A 14,522-nucleotide genomic window follows, 5' to 3' on the forward strand; every position below is an offset into this window, starting at 1 on the left:
ATGCGAGAGCAGCGTCAAGGACATAGTGGAGAAAGATCAGAGAAGAGAGGAGGTGACAGGCTGACGGCTCATCACTTGGAAAGATGAGGTGATGCCATCCAAGATGCAAGGAAACCAAACACAACAAAATCAAAACAGGCTTCACTATATGGAACCAAACATGAACCAAATGTAGTGGAGACAGGCTTAGGCTGGCCTAACCAGGCTAGCATAAGCCCATGAACCAAACAGATCAATAATGAGTAAATTGCACCCATCATACCATAACTTGCATGGTTGTATCACTTTGGTCCAATAAGTTGCAAAACGTGCAAACGGAACCATGAACTTGTCAAATATGTGGGTGTACGGTCACATTTTATGCCCCCTAACGTATTTTACCATGGTGGTAGGCAAGGTTTAAAATTTCAACGAAATTTCATTGAAGTTTTAAAATTTCATCATTTTTGCTTCTGACTGAATAAATAATTTGTTGTATTTTAAAAATTTAATTAACTTCTGGTTGAGTAGGTGTACTAATAAGTATTAATGGACACATACATATTGTAGTGATCCATTCTAGGAGGTCCTGGGATCAATTCCCAGCTTATATTATTTTTTAACCACATTTCCTCTCATTCATAATTGCCCAACCAACTCAACACAGAAAATAAGAAAACAAAGATGATGCCACGTATCACAGCTTCCATTTTTTTAACCACATTTTCTCTTACTGAGAATTGGACTCAACCAACTCACTAAGAATTAAAAAACAAAATAACTCCATTGGACACGGATTGGGTGCAGACCTCACCTGCGGTTGCAGCTTAGCAGTGGCTGGCATGCAGGGACAAGTGGTGATGACCAGCTTGGCTTGCACGACTGGAGCATCGGGACACATCAGGGACCTTTTGTTGTCTCCATTCACGTCATGATGCCCTTTCAGTATCAAGACGACTGGTTAGAGGAGTAGAGGTTTGCTTGCTAACTGCCGAGCTACCGCCATGCCCAATTTCTTACCGAGTGCATTGCATGAATGGAAGAGTTAGGCTACAAAGGGCCTAGGGACTTCAATTTTGCATTTTGGCCTCCACCTCCTAAAAAATAGTAGTTATGACCTAAGCTACAGTCCATGTGGATTGGTACCATGGCAAAATACGCTTGTTGTGCACATATGGACTGTACATGTACACAGTTGACAAGTTCATGCATCCATTTGCATGTTTTACAACTTGTTGGACCAAAGTGATACGACCATAAAAGTTGTTGTATGCTGGGTGCAATTTACTCTTACATAATTATGCCACTCATTGTGTGATTGAACATAAGGTCTCTGGAATATAAATAAAATTTGATCAACATTCGAAGTTATTCCCTGGCATATAAGAAATTGCCCCTAAACTTAGCCTGATTATTATTTTAGGAGTGATTTCTGATATGCCACTGAATATTCGGTATGCCATGTGTGGTTGAACATGGGCCCTTGAATACCTGTAGCATGCGACTGGAATATGAAGTTATTCAGTGGCATATAAGAAATCACCCCTAAATTTAATCATTATTTTCTATCCCCAGCAAGATGTATACATAGTTATGTGTCTTCCGTATAAGTAGCTGCATTGCCATCCTGTTGTCTGTAAAACCAGTATTTCCATATACGATCATGTGATACGGATGTATGGTTAAAGTTTTTTATTTAAGGATTATTGATTTGGTGTTTAACAATATATGCTACCACTGGGCTTGATCCTCTAATTTCTTTTGACGCAATGTGTACTTGTTTGATTTGCTAGGTGGGTTATGTATGTTTGATTTCCATTGGGGTTGATCCACCATTCTTTAACAAAATTATTACTCGTTGATTTTTCTATTTAACATATAGTTCATTTCAATTTGGCTTGAGAATTTCGCTTGACAAAAGAATTAAAAACTGTGCACCATTATTGTGTTTCAAAGGTACTTCAGACAGGTGATGATCTCGGAGAAGTTACTGAAACAGTTGATTATAATGTTCAAGCAAGCACAATTGCTGCTGGTAACTTGTTTGGGAGGTATGGCCCACTGCTAATCACATCCTTTTCTTTTGTCACTTTATATATTGTTGTTGTACAAATGCATGCATATGTGGAGTGATTGGTGACTCGGATTGGTTGGGGTCACTCACTCTGAACTACTCCCTTTGATCCATGTTTAGACCTGCAGCCCTTGATTCCTGGTGACTATTTGCGATGGCTTTGCTATATTGTACTAAACTTATTATTTACCATTACACTGTATTGGTTATTCAGTTAATGATAATTACGAATTAGCTCTATTGGAGTCTTGCAACCTAAATTGCAAGATAGACCAATTAGTTTTTTGCCTTATCAATGGCTGTGTTTGGATCTGCATCTGCTTCGAGTATGATGAAGAAAAGTGAGAAAAGCCTGCTGAACAGTTTGCGTCAAACACGTCAGACGAACACCCTTGTGGGCAAAACGCGAGGTTTAAACTTGTGGACGCCAGATGCGAGAAGCGGGGTGGGGTCCGCTTCTCGATTTGCTGCGACGCGCTTCTTTGATCTGCTGTTCCAATTGAGGCCAATATCACGTGAATTTTTGGCAGTCTGAAGTGGCAACAAATGATCAAATATTGTAGCATAATAGTGCTGCAAATTAACCAGGTTCTCTTGGTAAAAACTAGCATTATCACAGCTGTTGATAACAACAATGTTCTTACTCCTGGGCATGTTAAGCCTGGGAGGTAGCACAACTTGGACACTTGGCCAAGATCCTACCTCTTCCCTGTGATAACCTAAACGGACAAATTGCCACCTACCTCAACCTCTTCATCCATCGTTCCCCTATCTGGCTTGCTTTTTGGGTGGTGCAGCGAGGGCCTCTGGTGGCTTAAATTATTGCAAAGGGAAGGACTGCAAGGAGGTGGTGGGAAGGACAACATTGATAGCAGCATCAATCAAGTCCAATGTTTATTATGTCTACACCAACACTAGCTTTTCAGAGAGTGATATCAGAAAAGGAAATCAGCAGCCAATTTGCTAGAGCTCTAGGTTAATAGTATGAAAATCATGTCTTTACACTCACTTCTACCTTCTCTCCTCAGTCCTCTCCTTTATCTCAAAGCATCTAAAATTTTGAAGCCAATGTGAAAGAAGACAGTTGATGTGCCTTTTACGGTCGTAACCTTTCATAGAAATATTTTTCCTTAGCTGAAAGCATCTAAAATTCTGAATTCAAATTATTTTTCATGTAAATTTCTTTTGTATTGTGCATTGAACTTCAAAATAGAACTTTGTTGGAACTAACTGTTCCCACTATTGCTGTATATGGGCTCAACGTTTGTTAATAAATGTACTCCCTCTGATCCCAATTCGGCATGGTCATCGATATCACACTTTTACTAATAATATCTATGAAGATCTATTATTTTTTAAAATGATTTAGATATTAGGGAAGTATGTCTCATGTTGAATCTAGTAATATCAATACTACATCCATCAACCTATATGATTTTGAAGATTTGAAGGTCATGTTTAAAGAAGAGTGATGCTTTCAGGTTGACAGGGAAAGAGATATATTTAGTCTTCAATTACTCTTGCTAGATTATGAAGGTGATGTACATAAATTGATGGGTCAGGAAGCCAACTAGAGTTATGGACTTATTTTTTTAAAATTCTGAGTGGCAGATGTCCATACTCTTAACGATAATGAAACTCTTTTTATCATTGTCGTCCATTGATTGCCTATTTACCTTAAGCACAACTAGCACTTCTCTCATGGCATTACTGGCTTTAGCATCTTCGTAGAGATATGTATCGAAATGATCTTTACTAAATGGTGAATGGTCATCACCGTTAGAATTTTGTCTTTATCATCATAATGTTATTTGAATTTTTGCAGGCGACGTGTCATACAGGTATATGCCAAGGGTGCTCGTGTGCTTGATGGTTCCTTCATGACACAAGAACTAAACTTCACTATGCACAGTTCGGAATCTTCATTGAGTTCTGAGCCTCTTGCAGCGGCATCTGCTTCAATTGCAGATCCATATGTTCTTTTGAAGATGGTTGATGGAACCATTCGACTTCTTGTCGGAGGTATGGTATACATATATCCACTAGTTGTGTTATTTTTCTTTCATGCTTTTTTGTTGTGCACTTGTCTAAGCCCAATTTCACTTTATAGTTTAACTGTACTAATTTAATTACAATGTGCAATGGCCCAAACTAGTCGGTTACTCAGTTGAGAAATGGTAATGCCAGATGTCCTGAGAAGATCAGAAATTAAAAATTAATTCGGCATATCCTACTTTGTAAACTAAAAAAATGAGGTTTATGACAACACTCCCTGTTTCGCTATGTTTGTTCAAGCGCACTATTGAGCACAGACCAAGGAAACTCACAGCAACCATCAATGCAATGGAAAAGCATTACACACGATACGACCCCGCGCCTGTATCTCCTTGTAACCTACAAAATTAAATGCTTGCTATGTTTCCTTCCAAACCACTGACCATTTGCCACATTTGGAGTTCATTGGAAATAACATTGCAATGTTTTTACAAATCCTTTTGAACTTGTGCAAAACGTATTGAAACAAGTACCCTCGAAGCCTTGGACAAACATAATGAAATGGAATCATCGATTTAGTAAATTCCTATGCATATTACTGCAAAGTGAAAATAAATTGGTATCCCCTGGGACTGGATGTAGATGATAGCCAACAATTGGACTGGTAGCAAATTTTTTTTGCGACAATTGAGCATTACTGCAGTGTTTCAACCTTTTCATTTATGCCACACAGAATTTCCTTTCCACACTGGGTTCTCCCACTGAATGTGGGCTGAAGCTACCCTGTGGCATAAACAAAATACGGAAATTTTTGTAGGGGACACTAATGTTATTTTGTCTTTAGGCCACTGAAAAAAATTGTGTAGGACACTCATTTTTTGTCTCTCCTACAGACAGACAGGTTCTTCCTTAAATGAAATGACACGCAGTCCTCCTGCGTTGTTCGAGAAAAAAACAGACAGACAAGAAAATTTTTTAGCAGTGTCCTGTAGGCCACCGTTGTAGAGGAAAATTCCCTCTGTTTTACTTAAGCAGCAACTACTTGGCAGATCATTTTCCAATACATTCCAGCTCATGTCATCCTTTGAATCTAGTAGGGCTGCTCAAATGTCTATCAGTGTCTCCTTTTCACTCTTCACAACTGTTACACTTTTTGTTATATCTAATTGTATTGCTCATTAATAGATTAATTGGTGATATACAGTTTTAGCATCAATGCTTAACCTGTTAAAAGATCTACTGCATCATTAATGAAGTACCAGATACCAGACATGAAGGATTTTTTGTGCCACTTTCTTTATGCGGTGGTACCTTGTGTGCAACATGGATTAACATGTGCTGTGTGAAGCACCTAGTACAATAATATGCAAGGTTCACATTGGAATCATCGAGAATTTGAGATTTCGTCACAGATGGTGAGAAGTTCTTGTGGTGGGCATCTGAGAGGTTGGAAGTAACCCTCGATAGTGACCCTGAGATCCTGACACAAGCTGGGGTGAAGAGTTGTTGGGATTTGGCAGTGGTTGTATGGTAGTGAGGTTGATGGGCCTGGGCATTTGGTTAGTGCGGTTAAAATGGTTAAGAAGTTCGTTTATTGAAAAATGGTCACCAAACTTGCTTCCAGAATTCAATTAACAGACCAATTTTGGTTTTGGTGGAATCGGTTCGGTTAATCGGTTAACCACAATATATATCATCTGACAGGAAACTGAGTATAGGATGCAACAGATCAAATAAGCACATGGCAATAGCTTATCTAAGACCACCAGAATACCACCAGAATCCATACTCCAGTGTTAACCTGATAATTTTGATGATGTTTAGATGTGATTAGCTTTCAATCGGTTTCTATGCCACATGAATTTTTATCTGTGCCACATGGAATTCTGATGGGTATAGGCCACATATTTGATGGTGCATTGTTCACATATTAGCACTGAAAGTTGGTTTTACACAAATATACTTGATGCTTAAAGTCGGTTTAATCTAGATTTTTTTGGGTGGCCTACCTGCTCAATTCATGGCCTATGTCTTTGTCATTGCCAGTTAACTGAAATCATGGGAACTTCTATTTTGTTCGCTGCACTTTTGTCATTTTTTTGTTAAAAAGGAGCTTGAATACTTGGTATCTTATTCTGATGCAGATCATTCTAACTGTACTATTTCTGTCAATGCTCCTGCTGTATTTGCAAGCTCAAGTGAGCGAATATCTTCATGTACACTTTACCGTGACAGAGGCTCTGAGCCATGGCTAAGAAGGGCACGTACTGATGCATGGCTATCCACTGGTATTGGAGAGGCAACTGATGGCAATGATGGTTCTTCTCATGATCAGTCAGATATATATTGCATAATTTGTTTTGAAAGCGGTAAACTGGAAATTTTTGAAGTGCCCAGTTTTAAATGTGTGTTCTCTGTGGAAGATTTTGTTTCTGGATTAGCTATTTTGTCAGATGACCTTTCCCATACTAAGGATGCTGTAATTGGAGTCCCAGATGCTACTACTGTTTCTGTGAAGAAAGAGGAAGCAAATAACATTAAGATAGTTGAGCTTGCAATGCATAGATGGTCTGGTCAGTTCAGTCGTCCATTCCTCTTTGGACTATTGAATGATGGGACATTGTTGTGTTACCACGCTTATTGTTATGGTGGTTTGGAAAGCAATGCACAATGTGCTCCTTTATCACCTAATGGTTCATCTGATCTTGACAATGCCAGTGATTCAAGACTCAGAAGTTTGAGATTTCGTCGCGTTTCAATTGATGTCTCATCACGAGATGACATATCAAGTTTTACACGACCAAGAATAACAATTTTCAATAATGTTGGAGGTTATGAGGGATTATTTCTTGGTGGCCCAAGGCCAACCTGGGTTTTTGTTTGCCGACAAAGATTTCGGGTGCATCCACAGGTATCAAATGCTATACTATTAGTGTCCTTTTTTGGGGTATCTTAGATGTCAACTCTTTCCTTGATATTCTTGCATGGCTAGGAAGCAATAACATTCTTTTGTTGAGTAGAATCTAACTCAGTTATTCTGCTGAGCTTATATCATCATTCCATAATCCAAAAGGACAAAAAGAAAAGTTATCTTGCAGTTTTTTCAATTAGATGTTAACTATTCCCACTGTTTGTTCAATTTCATATGGTCTATCCTGATGCCCCAGCCTCTTAGACTCGCACTGGACTGAATGCTAAATCCATCAGAATTTATATTTTGTTTCTTTCATATTCAAAAGCGTATATCATGTTAATTGTTACGTATTACACGTCTCAAAGATTACCAGTGGAGCTGATTGTATTTCCTTAGGTTATCTGGAAATAGGAGTTATATTTTTCTTCTTTTAAACAGTTATATTTTGCAGTTATGTGATGGTCCGATTGTAGCCTTTACCGTTCTCCACAATGTCAATTGTTGCCGTGGCCTTATATATGTTACATCTCAGGTAAAGTTTTGTTTACATATGCATTTTTTTAACATAGTACTCCCTCTTTCACGATGTCCACCAGACACATTGGACCAAGGAAGTATGAGTTCCAAGAAAAAATCAATGTGAAATGACAATCCATACCCCTATTTGTAACATGATATAACCACATCTGCTCTTTCAATGCCTTTAAAATTATGGGTAATGCGTGTAAAACATTGCAACAACTATCTTGATATCGTCAATGGGCAAACATTGCAAAATATATTTTCCCAAGGCCATGGACAAACCTAGCAAAATGGAGTAGGGTTTATATACTTATTTTGCTTCCATTTTTAAATCATTTGAGATTCATAAATTATGAGGTGCAGGGTTTTCTGAAGATATGTCAGTTGCCGTCAGCATATAACTATGACAACTACTGGCCTGTTCAAAAGGTAAAATTATTTTCGTGTACACATACTATACATTGACATTATTTAAAGGGTTTTATCTTGTATACAGAGGTTTTGTATACAGAGGTTTTATTCATTGCACTTTTGTAGGTCCCATTGCATGGCACCCCACATCAGGTCACATATTATGCAGAGCAATCCCTCTATCCACTTATTGTCTCTGTTCCTGTAAGTACTATGTAATTTTTGGTTTGTTCCTGGATGTAGTATGCACTGTCTCATGGTGTTGTAGTATGTACTGTCTAATGGTGTCAGTTCCTGTTAGTGTTGTACTGTTTTATTTGTCTGTTCTTGTAAGTAGTACGCCCTTCGTTCCAAATTGTAAGTTGTTTTGGCTTTTTCATGTACATAGCTTTTGCTATGCACCTAGATATGTCTAAATACATAGTAAAAAGTGTGTATCTAGAAAAGCCTAAACGACTTCCAATTTGGAATGGAGGGAGTATGTAATTCAACGAGAAATTGATACTATTATTTTGTATCTATGGAATCACTGAAACCGGTGTGTCTTCGATGGGGCTGATCCCGACTTGAACAGCTTACTGTTGACCACAACGGTCGATTGCTGGGGCTAAAGGAATCTCCTTCCTCCTTGCCCTGGCCCCTACAACCACCTAATTTTGGGGGTCTGGTCTAGTCCTGGTCTTGCTGTTTTCTTTAGAGGAGAGAGAGAGAGAGAGAGAGAGAGAGAGAATTTGTACTTTTAGGGAGTGTTACAGTTCCTTCATATCTGTAACCCTTTGGGGGGGGTACCCCTTCTTTCTTCTTAATATAATGATGCGCAGTTCTCCTGCGCTTTCGAGAAAAAAAATACTATTATTTTGTTACCCGTTTACTGCTATCTTTGATTGTGCTTGTCAGGCTGTTGATTGTTGGATAAATTTGTTTAGTAAGGTTCTTTTTTTGTTTTGCTGCAGGTTGTTCGCCCCTTAAATCAAGTTCTTTCTTCTATGGCTGATCAAGAATTGGGTCTGCACATAGAAAACGATGTTACAATTGGTGATGACCTCCAAAAGGTTTATACTGTTGATGAATTTGAGGTTCGTATTATGGAGTTGGAGAAACCCAGTGGACGTTGGGAGACAAGGTTCACCATTCCGATGCAACCATTTGAAAATGCTCTAACAGTGCGCATTGTTACATTGCAAGTATGTATGTTTCTCCCCTCATGGATACTGCACTCAGCTAAAATATTATTGACCAAAACATTATTTATTTTCACCTCAGAACACAACCACAAAGGAAAATGAAACCCTGATGGCAATTGGAACTGCTTATGTTCAAGGGGAGGATGTTGCTGCTAGAGGAAGAGTGCTTCTGTTCTCTTTCAGTAAAAGTGAAAATTCTCAGAATCTGGTACTTGAGGAGAGCATTGTGTACTTTTTTGGATAAAATTTCTGCGGATAGTTCTATTACTACTATGTTTATCTGGTAACGTGTCAATCTTAGTTTCAGGTTACGGAAGTCTACTCAAAAGAGAGTAAAGGTGCTGTCTCAGCTGTTGCCTCTCTTCAAGGTCATCTACTGATAGCTTCTGGTCCTAAGATCACATTGAACAAATGGACTGGCTCTGAATTGACTGCTGTTGCGTTCTATGATGCCCCATTGCATGTTGTGAGCCTGAACATTGTAAGTTCAGTAAAAACTTCATTTTGATTTACATATGGTGCTTAGGAACCTCTGATTTTGTATTTCATAGTTACTAACAATTTTCCTGGTACCAGATTAAATTTATATTTTTTTATGCCTTTATATGTTTCGATGACTGCTAGTAAGGACAAATCTATCAAGGAGACAAGAACAACAGAAAATCTTATTCTTTTTCTTCGTTTATGTAGCTAGTGCTCCTTTATTTTGGTCTTTGAAAACTACACTTGGATGGAAAGTCAAAACTGGAGCTAACCATCATTGGTGTTTGGTCAACCTCAAAGCATTCCATCTTAGAGTGCCCTCACTTTCTTACTGTTTCCTGATCCTAGAGATTACCTCTTATCTGATCTGAACACCAGCTCTTTGAGGCCATACCATAATTTCCAGCCAGAATTGTACAAATACAATGGGATGTAAAAAGTTCTTGGTGCTTTCAATGGCTGATTGATAGATTTGAATTAATTTAGTTTGTGCTAAGCCTTTTTTCTTGAACGCGCATGAGAGCTGTGCATTGATACACACCGCTTGATGGCCTTTAAAGCCTTGACAATGCTTTACTAGAATTGTGACTTCATTCACTATATGTATTGCATGAACAACAAAATCTCCAACTCTGATTGCCCTGTGCCATATGAGAACTTGCATTGATGAGCTTAAGATTCCTAGGCTTAGCACATTTCTTCAGAGCTAGGTTTCCTGTACTTTATTGACAATGATACTTTCAGTTATATTTGAAGTTTTACTCCCTCTGATTCCAAATATAGCTCACTTAGGATATCAACACAGGCTCCAAAACTCCAATATGACACTTAACATCACACTTTTTTTTTGTAAATTATACTATTTTGAATGGAGAATCATATATATTATAATATTTTGAATACAGAATCATATATTATGAAAGTATGTTTCATGGTGAATCTAGTAGTGTTAATCATGTATTGTCATTGTACATAACTTTTCTGAAGAAGTTTGGCCAACAAGAATCCTGAAATGACCTACATTGGAATCTACATAACGATCATGTGCCGGTTCTTAAATTAGATTGTTTTGTCTAGTTGTTCCATTACTTTGGTTCATTGTCTGTGCAATGATGTGTGCTTTTTTGTATGTAAGCTATGTTGCGTTAGGTTATCGCAGTTCTGTAGCAATGCATTACAATGGATGACATTCTTTCAATATCTGAACAGGTGAAAAACTTTATTTTGTTTGGTGATATTCACAAAAGCATATATTTTCTTAGCTGGAAGGAGCAAGGTTCTCAATTGAGTCTGCTGGCAAAAGATTTTGGGTCGCTTGATTCTTTTGCAACTGAGTTTTTAATTGATGGAAGCACCTTGAGCCTTGTAGTTTCAGATTCTGATAAGAATTTGCAGGTAAGTTTCTGTCTTTTATATACATCAGCAGAACATTACATTAGGTCTTCACATACTCTTCGCCCATCAACTGTCAATTTGCTTGGAAAGAAATACAAGTCGATAGTGCCAGTTCAAGACTACATTGGCAGCTTGAAGCATCATATTTTCTCTTACTACAGGAATGGTTCTTGTAGGATTATTCTTCCTGGGTAATGTCCACCTAGCAGTCAATACTTAAATAAATTAAATTGTAATCTGTCTTCAAGAAAGTACTAGACTGGTGGCCGGATGGTGCTGAGGAACCACCTAGATGGCTGACTTAGAAGCCCTTGTGATAGTCCATGTGCATGAGGAGGATGAGGTTTGGACACCTGCATGGCGCTGTTAGCAATGCTCATGAACGTGAGTTAGAACTAGAGGTAGATGAACACAGGAGCTTGTATGTTGCTGGATCAAGGATCTCAGCTTAAGCCTTCTACATTTGTATGCAAAGATTCAGTACAAAAGTGTTCCCTACCTTTCCACATTGGATGCCACACTCCCAGTTTCCCACTACTTCTAGTGGAGTTAGTACTGACCATGGCCATGATGATGTCTTACTTCCTAGTGTTGCACAAGTGTATCCACGGCTGCCCCATACTAGCTACGCACAAGTTGCCATTACACATTGACTGGCAAAGCTGGTCCTTAGGATAGAAAATACTAGCAAAAGAGATTACCATCAGGGGCATTCCCCGAAGCAGTAGCCTCCACTACACTGTAAGCATGGCCTTCCCCAAAAGTCGTTGGCACAAGTACCTCAACTTAGGTCTTGAGTGGCCCACTGAGACCAGTAGCGTAAATGTTGATCTGCTAGGTTTTGTTGAACCACCACACCGAAGGGATCTGAATAAGGAACTGCTTAGTATACCCAACAGAACATGAGCGATGAAGGGCCGCCTAAGGAGTTGGTGCAAGTTTTCGTCTGAAGCTCCCAGATTGATGTTCTTTTATCCTTCTCCAGCTTCATGTACCACTGACCCTCAGCTTAAAAGTCAGGTGATAGGAGGCCAGCCATGCCTCCTCGTATTCCGCAGTCTGCTGTCTGCTCACACCTGTCTGCAGCTTCTTATTGCATGGGTTTTGGATATTTGTAAATTGCTGATACCAAAACAATTAACACAGATTGCAATCCTATATTTTTTGTAATATCGTTTCTTGTGTGGTTCCTTTAGAGTTTAGATTTCCTGCAAATTTGTGACCTCTTTTTCCATCTGAATTAGGTTACTTGCACATGATTAGTTAATTACGTTTCAGTAGAGTAACAAATAACACCATGCAGATTTTCTACTATGCTCCCAAAATGGTGGAGAGCTGGAAGGGGCAAAAGCTCCTTTCCAGAGCAGAGTTTCATGTTGGAGCACATGTGTCGAAATTGTTGAGAATACAAATGTTGCCCACACAAGGATTGGTATCTGAGAAGACAAATCGTTTTGCTCTTGTATTTGGAACGTTGGATGGTGGCATTGGGTGCATTGCACCTGTTGATGAATTGACATTTCGTCGGCTCCAGAGTTTACAGAGGAAGCTTGTAGATGCTGTCCCCCATCTGTGCGGCCTGAACCCAAGATCATTTAGGCATTTTAAGTCCAACGGCAAGGCACATCGACCTGGACCAGATAACATCGTTGACTTTGAGCTTCTTTCTCGGTAAGTCAATCTTCGATCCATTGTCTTGTTATTTTTTTTCTTAATCTAGTAAAATAGGGGTATTATGGAGTGCTACTGTAGACCCTCCATTCCATTATGTTTCTCCACGGCCTCAAAGAAAACCTTTCACAATTTTTGTCCTTGAAGAATATCAAGTGTTTAGTTATTGCAATATTTTCTCGCATTACCCTTAATTAAATGCTTTGAAAAAAGAGAAGTGGGTGTATCATATTATTTGATAGTGATAATTAACATAATTTTGCATAGGAACTAGAAAAATGAAGTAATTTTTTGAATAATTCGAAAATGATTTTTATAAAGTTAGCTATCTTACAAGTGTAAGTGCTGGAAATTTACTTTAAAAGAATTGGTCGATATAGTGTTCCAAAGGAATCTCCTTCTTTACATCAACTATTTATATTATAAAAAATAAATAAAATTCCTGTTTGTTTCCTGGTAGACTATCGCCACTGTCGGAAGTTCTTGCTTTCTTTATTAACCTTTTTACCATTTATAAATTCCTAAACGTGCATTTTGCATTTTTTTCCCCACCTTTTTGCAGCTATGAGGAGTTGTCTTTAGGAGAGCAACTTGATATTGCCCAACAAGTTGGAACCACCCGCTCGCAAATTCTTTCCAATTTTAGTGACTTTTCACTGGGTACTAGTTTCTTGTAAATCACACTGATCGGGGATTTACTAGTGCTTTGTAATTCAGTAGCTGCGTGAAGAATTAGTGCCAGTTCCATCGAGTCCACTTACAACAGATCTATTGTAAAGATGGCTGCTGTTGAGTTTAGGTTTCTAATGTTGTTTTCACTAGACATTGGATTTTCAGTAGACTATTGGATTGCAGGTGGGGCGGGTTGCAGATGACCTTTCCCACAAAGCTTGCCACCAAACTAATGTTGCGGGTTTGCGGCTGCCCACTTTAACGACTGATACATATTTATGGTGGCAGAACACAGAATACCGCATGTCCCGCAGAGCTGGCTTGCTTGCCCACTGCTTATTCATTTGCTTGTCCGTCGTTGTTACAAAGAGCTCAGCATTATTTCTGAAAACGGTAAAAAGTTTTAGAAAACAACTGATTCTAAAAGGCAACATTCAGAATCCTCAAATGGTTCTATGCGATTGAATCAAACCAATAATTCAGAAAAAAAATTACATTATCTGAGATGAACATCTCAATAGCTTCTTTAAGCAAGGCAACTCTTGTATCTTTTAAGGGCTTCTCTGAAAAAAAAAAGAGTAGCTGCAAAGGCTATTCTTCCTTCAAGCACACCCTTTTTTGGAGCCCAAAGGTTGTCCCTCCTGCCGATAGCCGTCAGACCGGGACTAATGCGCTGAATGGATGCGTGGTTCTTTTGTAATTTACGCCTTTAGATGCGCTGAATGGATGTGTGGTTCTTTAGTAGTTTACACCTTTAGATGTACTTGTCTTATGTATGCTTATGCATTAATGGGTGATCTGAGTCCCTCTATAATTACATCTCCAGCTCTATCACATAATTATGATCCGAGTCCCTCTAAAATTACGTCTCCAGCTTTATCACATAGTTAACGTGATTTCCAACTCTATCAGACCTCTTTCAACAGTTAGACCTAGTTACTAGCTTAAGACACTACAGGTCGGCACAAGAGAACCTTTCCAACAATCTAGCTTTTGATCCACTCTCCAAAGTTTTGTGGGACCTACGTATTGATCTCTCTCCCCTCGTCCTTGCTTGCTGTCCTGCATACCCTCCCTCTCATGAGGACGTCACCATTAATGATACATCCACTCCAACATCAGCATCTACTTCGCCAACACCACTTGGTCCTATTACTCGCGTCCATGCTCGTCGACTTATCCATTAAATAAATTCACTCTTAAACTCAGATTCATCATACTG

General features: G+C 38.8%; 1 protein-coding gene across 5 annotated transcripts in view; it reads left to right on the forward strand.

The window, feature by feature from the left end:
• Nucleotides 1-13,632, forward strand: part of LOC112899571 (probable cleavage and polyadenylation specificity factor subunit 1) — a 28,317-nt gene extending 14,685 nt beyond the window's left edge. For 2 of the 5 annotated variants that reach the window (XM_025968085.1, XM_025968087.1), the window contains exons 15-26: nt 1,936-2,030; nt 3,879-4,075; nt 6,193-6,959; nt 7,414-7,494; nt 7,848-7,913; nt 8,022-8,099; nt 8,849-9,079; nt 9,159-9,287; nt 9,381-9,560; nt 10,772-10,957; nt 12,261-12,628; nt 13,191-13,632. In XM_025968085.1, coding sequence (XP_025823870.1) covers nt 1,936-2,030; nt 3,879-4,075; nt 6,193-6,959; nt 7,414-7,494; nt 7,848-7,913; nt 8,022-8,099; nt 8,849-9,079; nt 9,159-9,287; nt 9,381-9,560; nt 10,772-10,957; nt 12,261-12,628; nt 13,191-13,305 — 2,493 coding nt within the window. In that variant the 3' untranslated portion in view covers nt 13,306-13,632. Of the gene's footprint in view, nt 1-1,935; nt 2,031-3,878; nt 4,076-6,192; nt 6,960-7,413; nt 7,495-7,847; nt 7,914-8,021; nt 8,100-8,848; nt 9,080-9,158; nt 9,288-9,380; nt 9,561-10,771; nt 10,958-12,260; nt 12,633-13,190 lie in introns of those variants that run through there. The other 3 variants (XM_025968086.1, XM_025968088.1, XM_025968089.1) reach the window with 2 other exon arrangements.
• The last annotated feature ends 890 nt before the right edge of the window (nt 13,633-14,522 follow it).

This window comes from Panicum hallii, chromosome 7 (genome assembly GCF_002211085.1).
Source record: "Panicum hallii strain FIL2 chromosome 7, PHallii_v3.1, whole genome shotgun sequence".
NCBI classification, from domain to species: domain Eukaryota; kingdom Viridiplantae; phylum Streptophyta; class Magnoliopsida; order Poales; family Poaceae; genus Panicum; species Panicum hallii.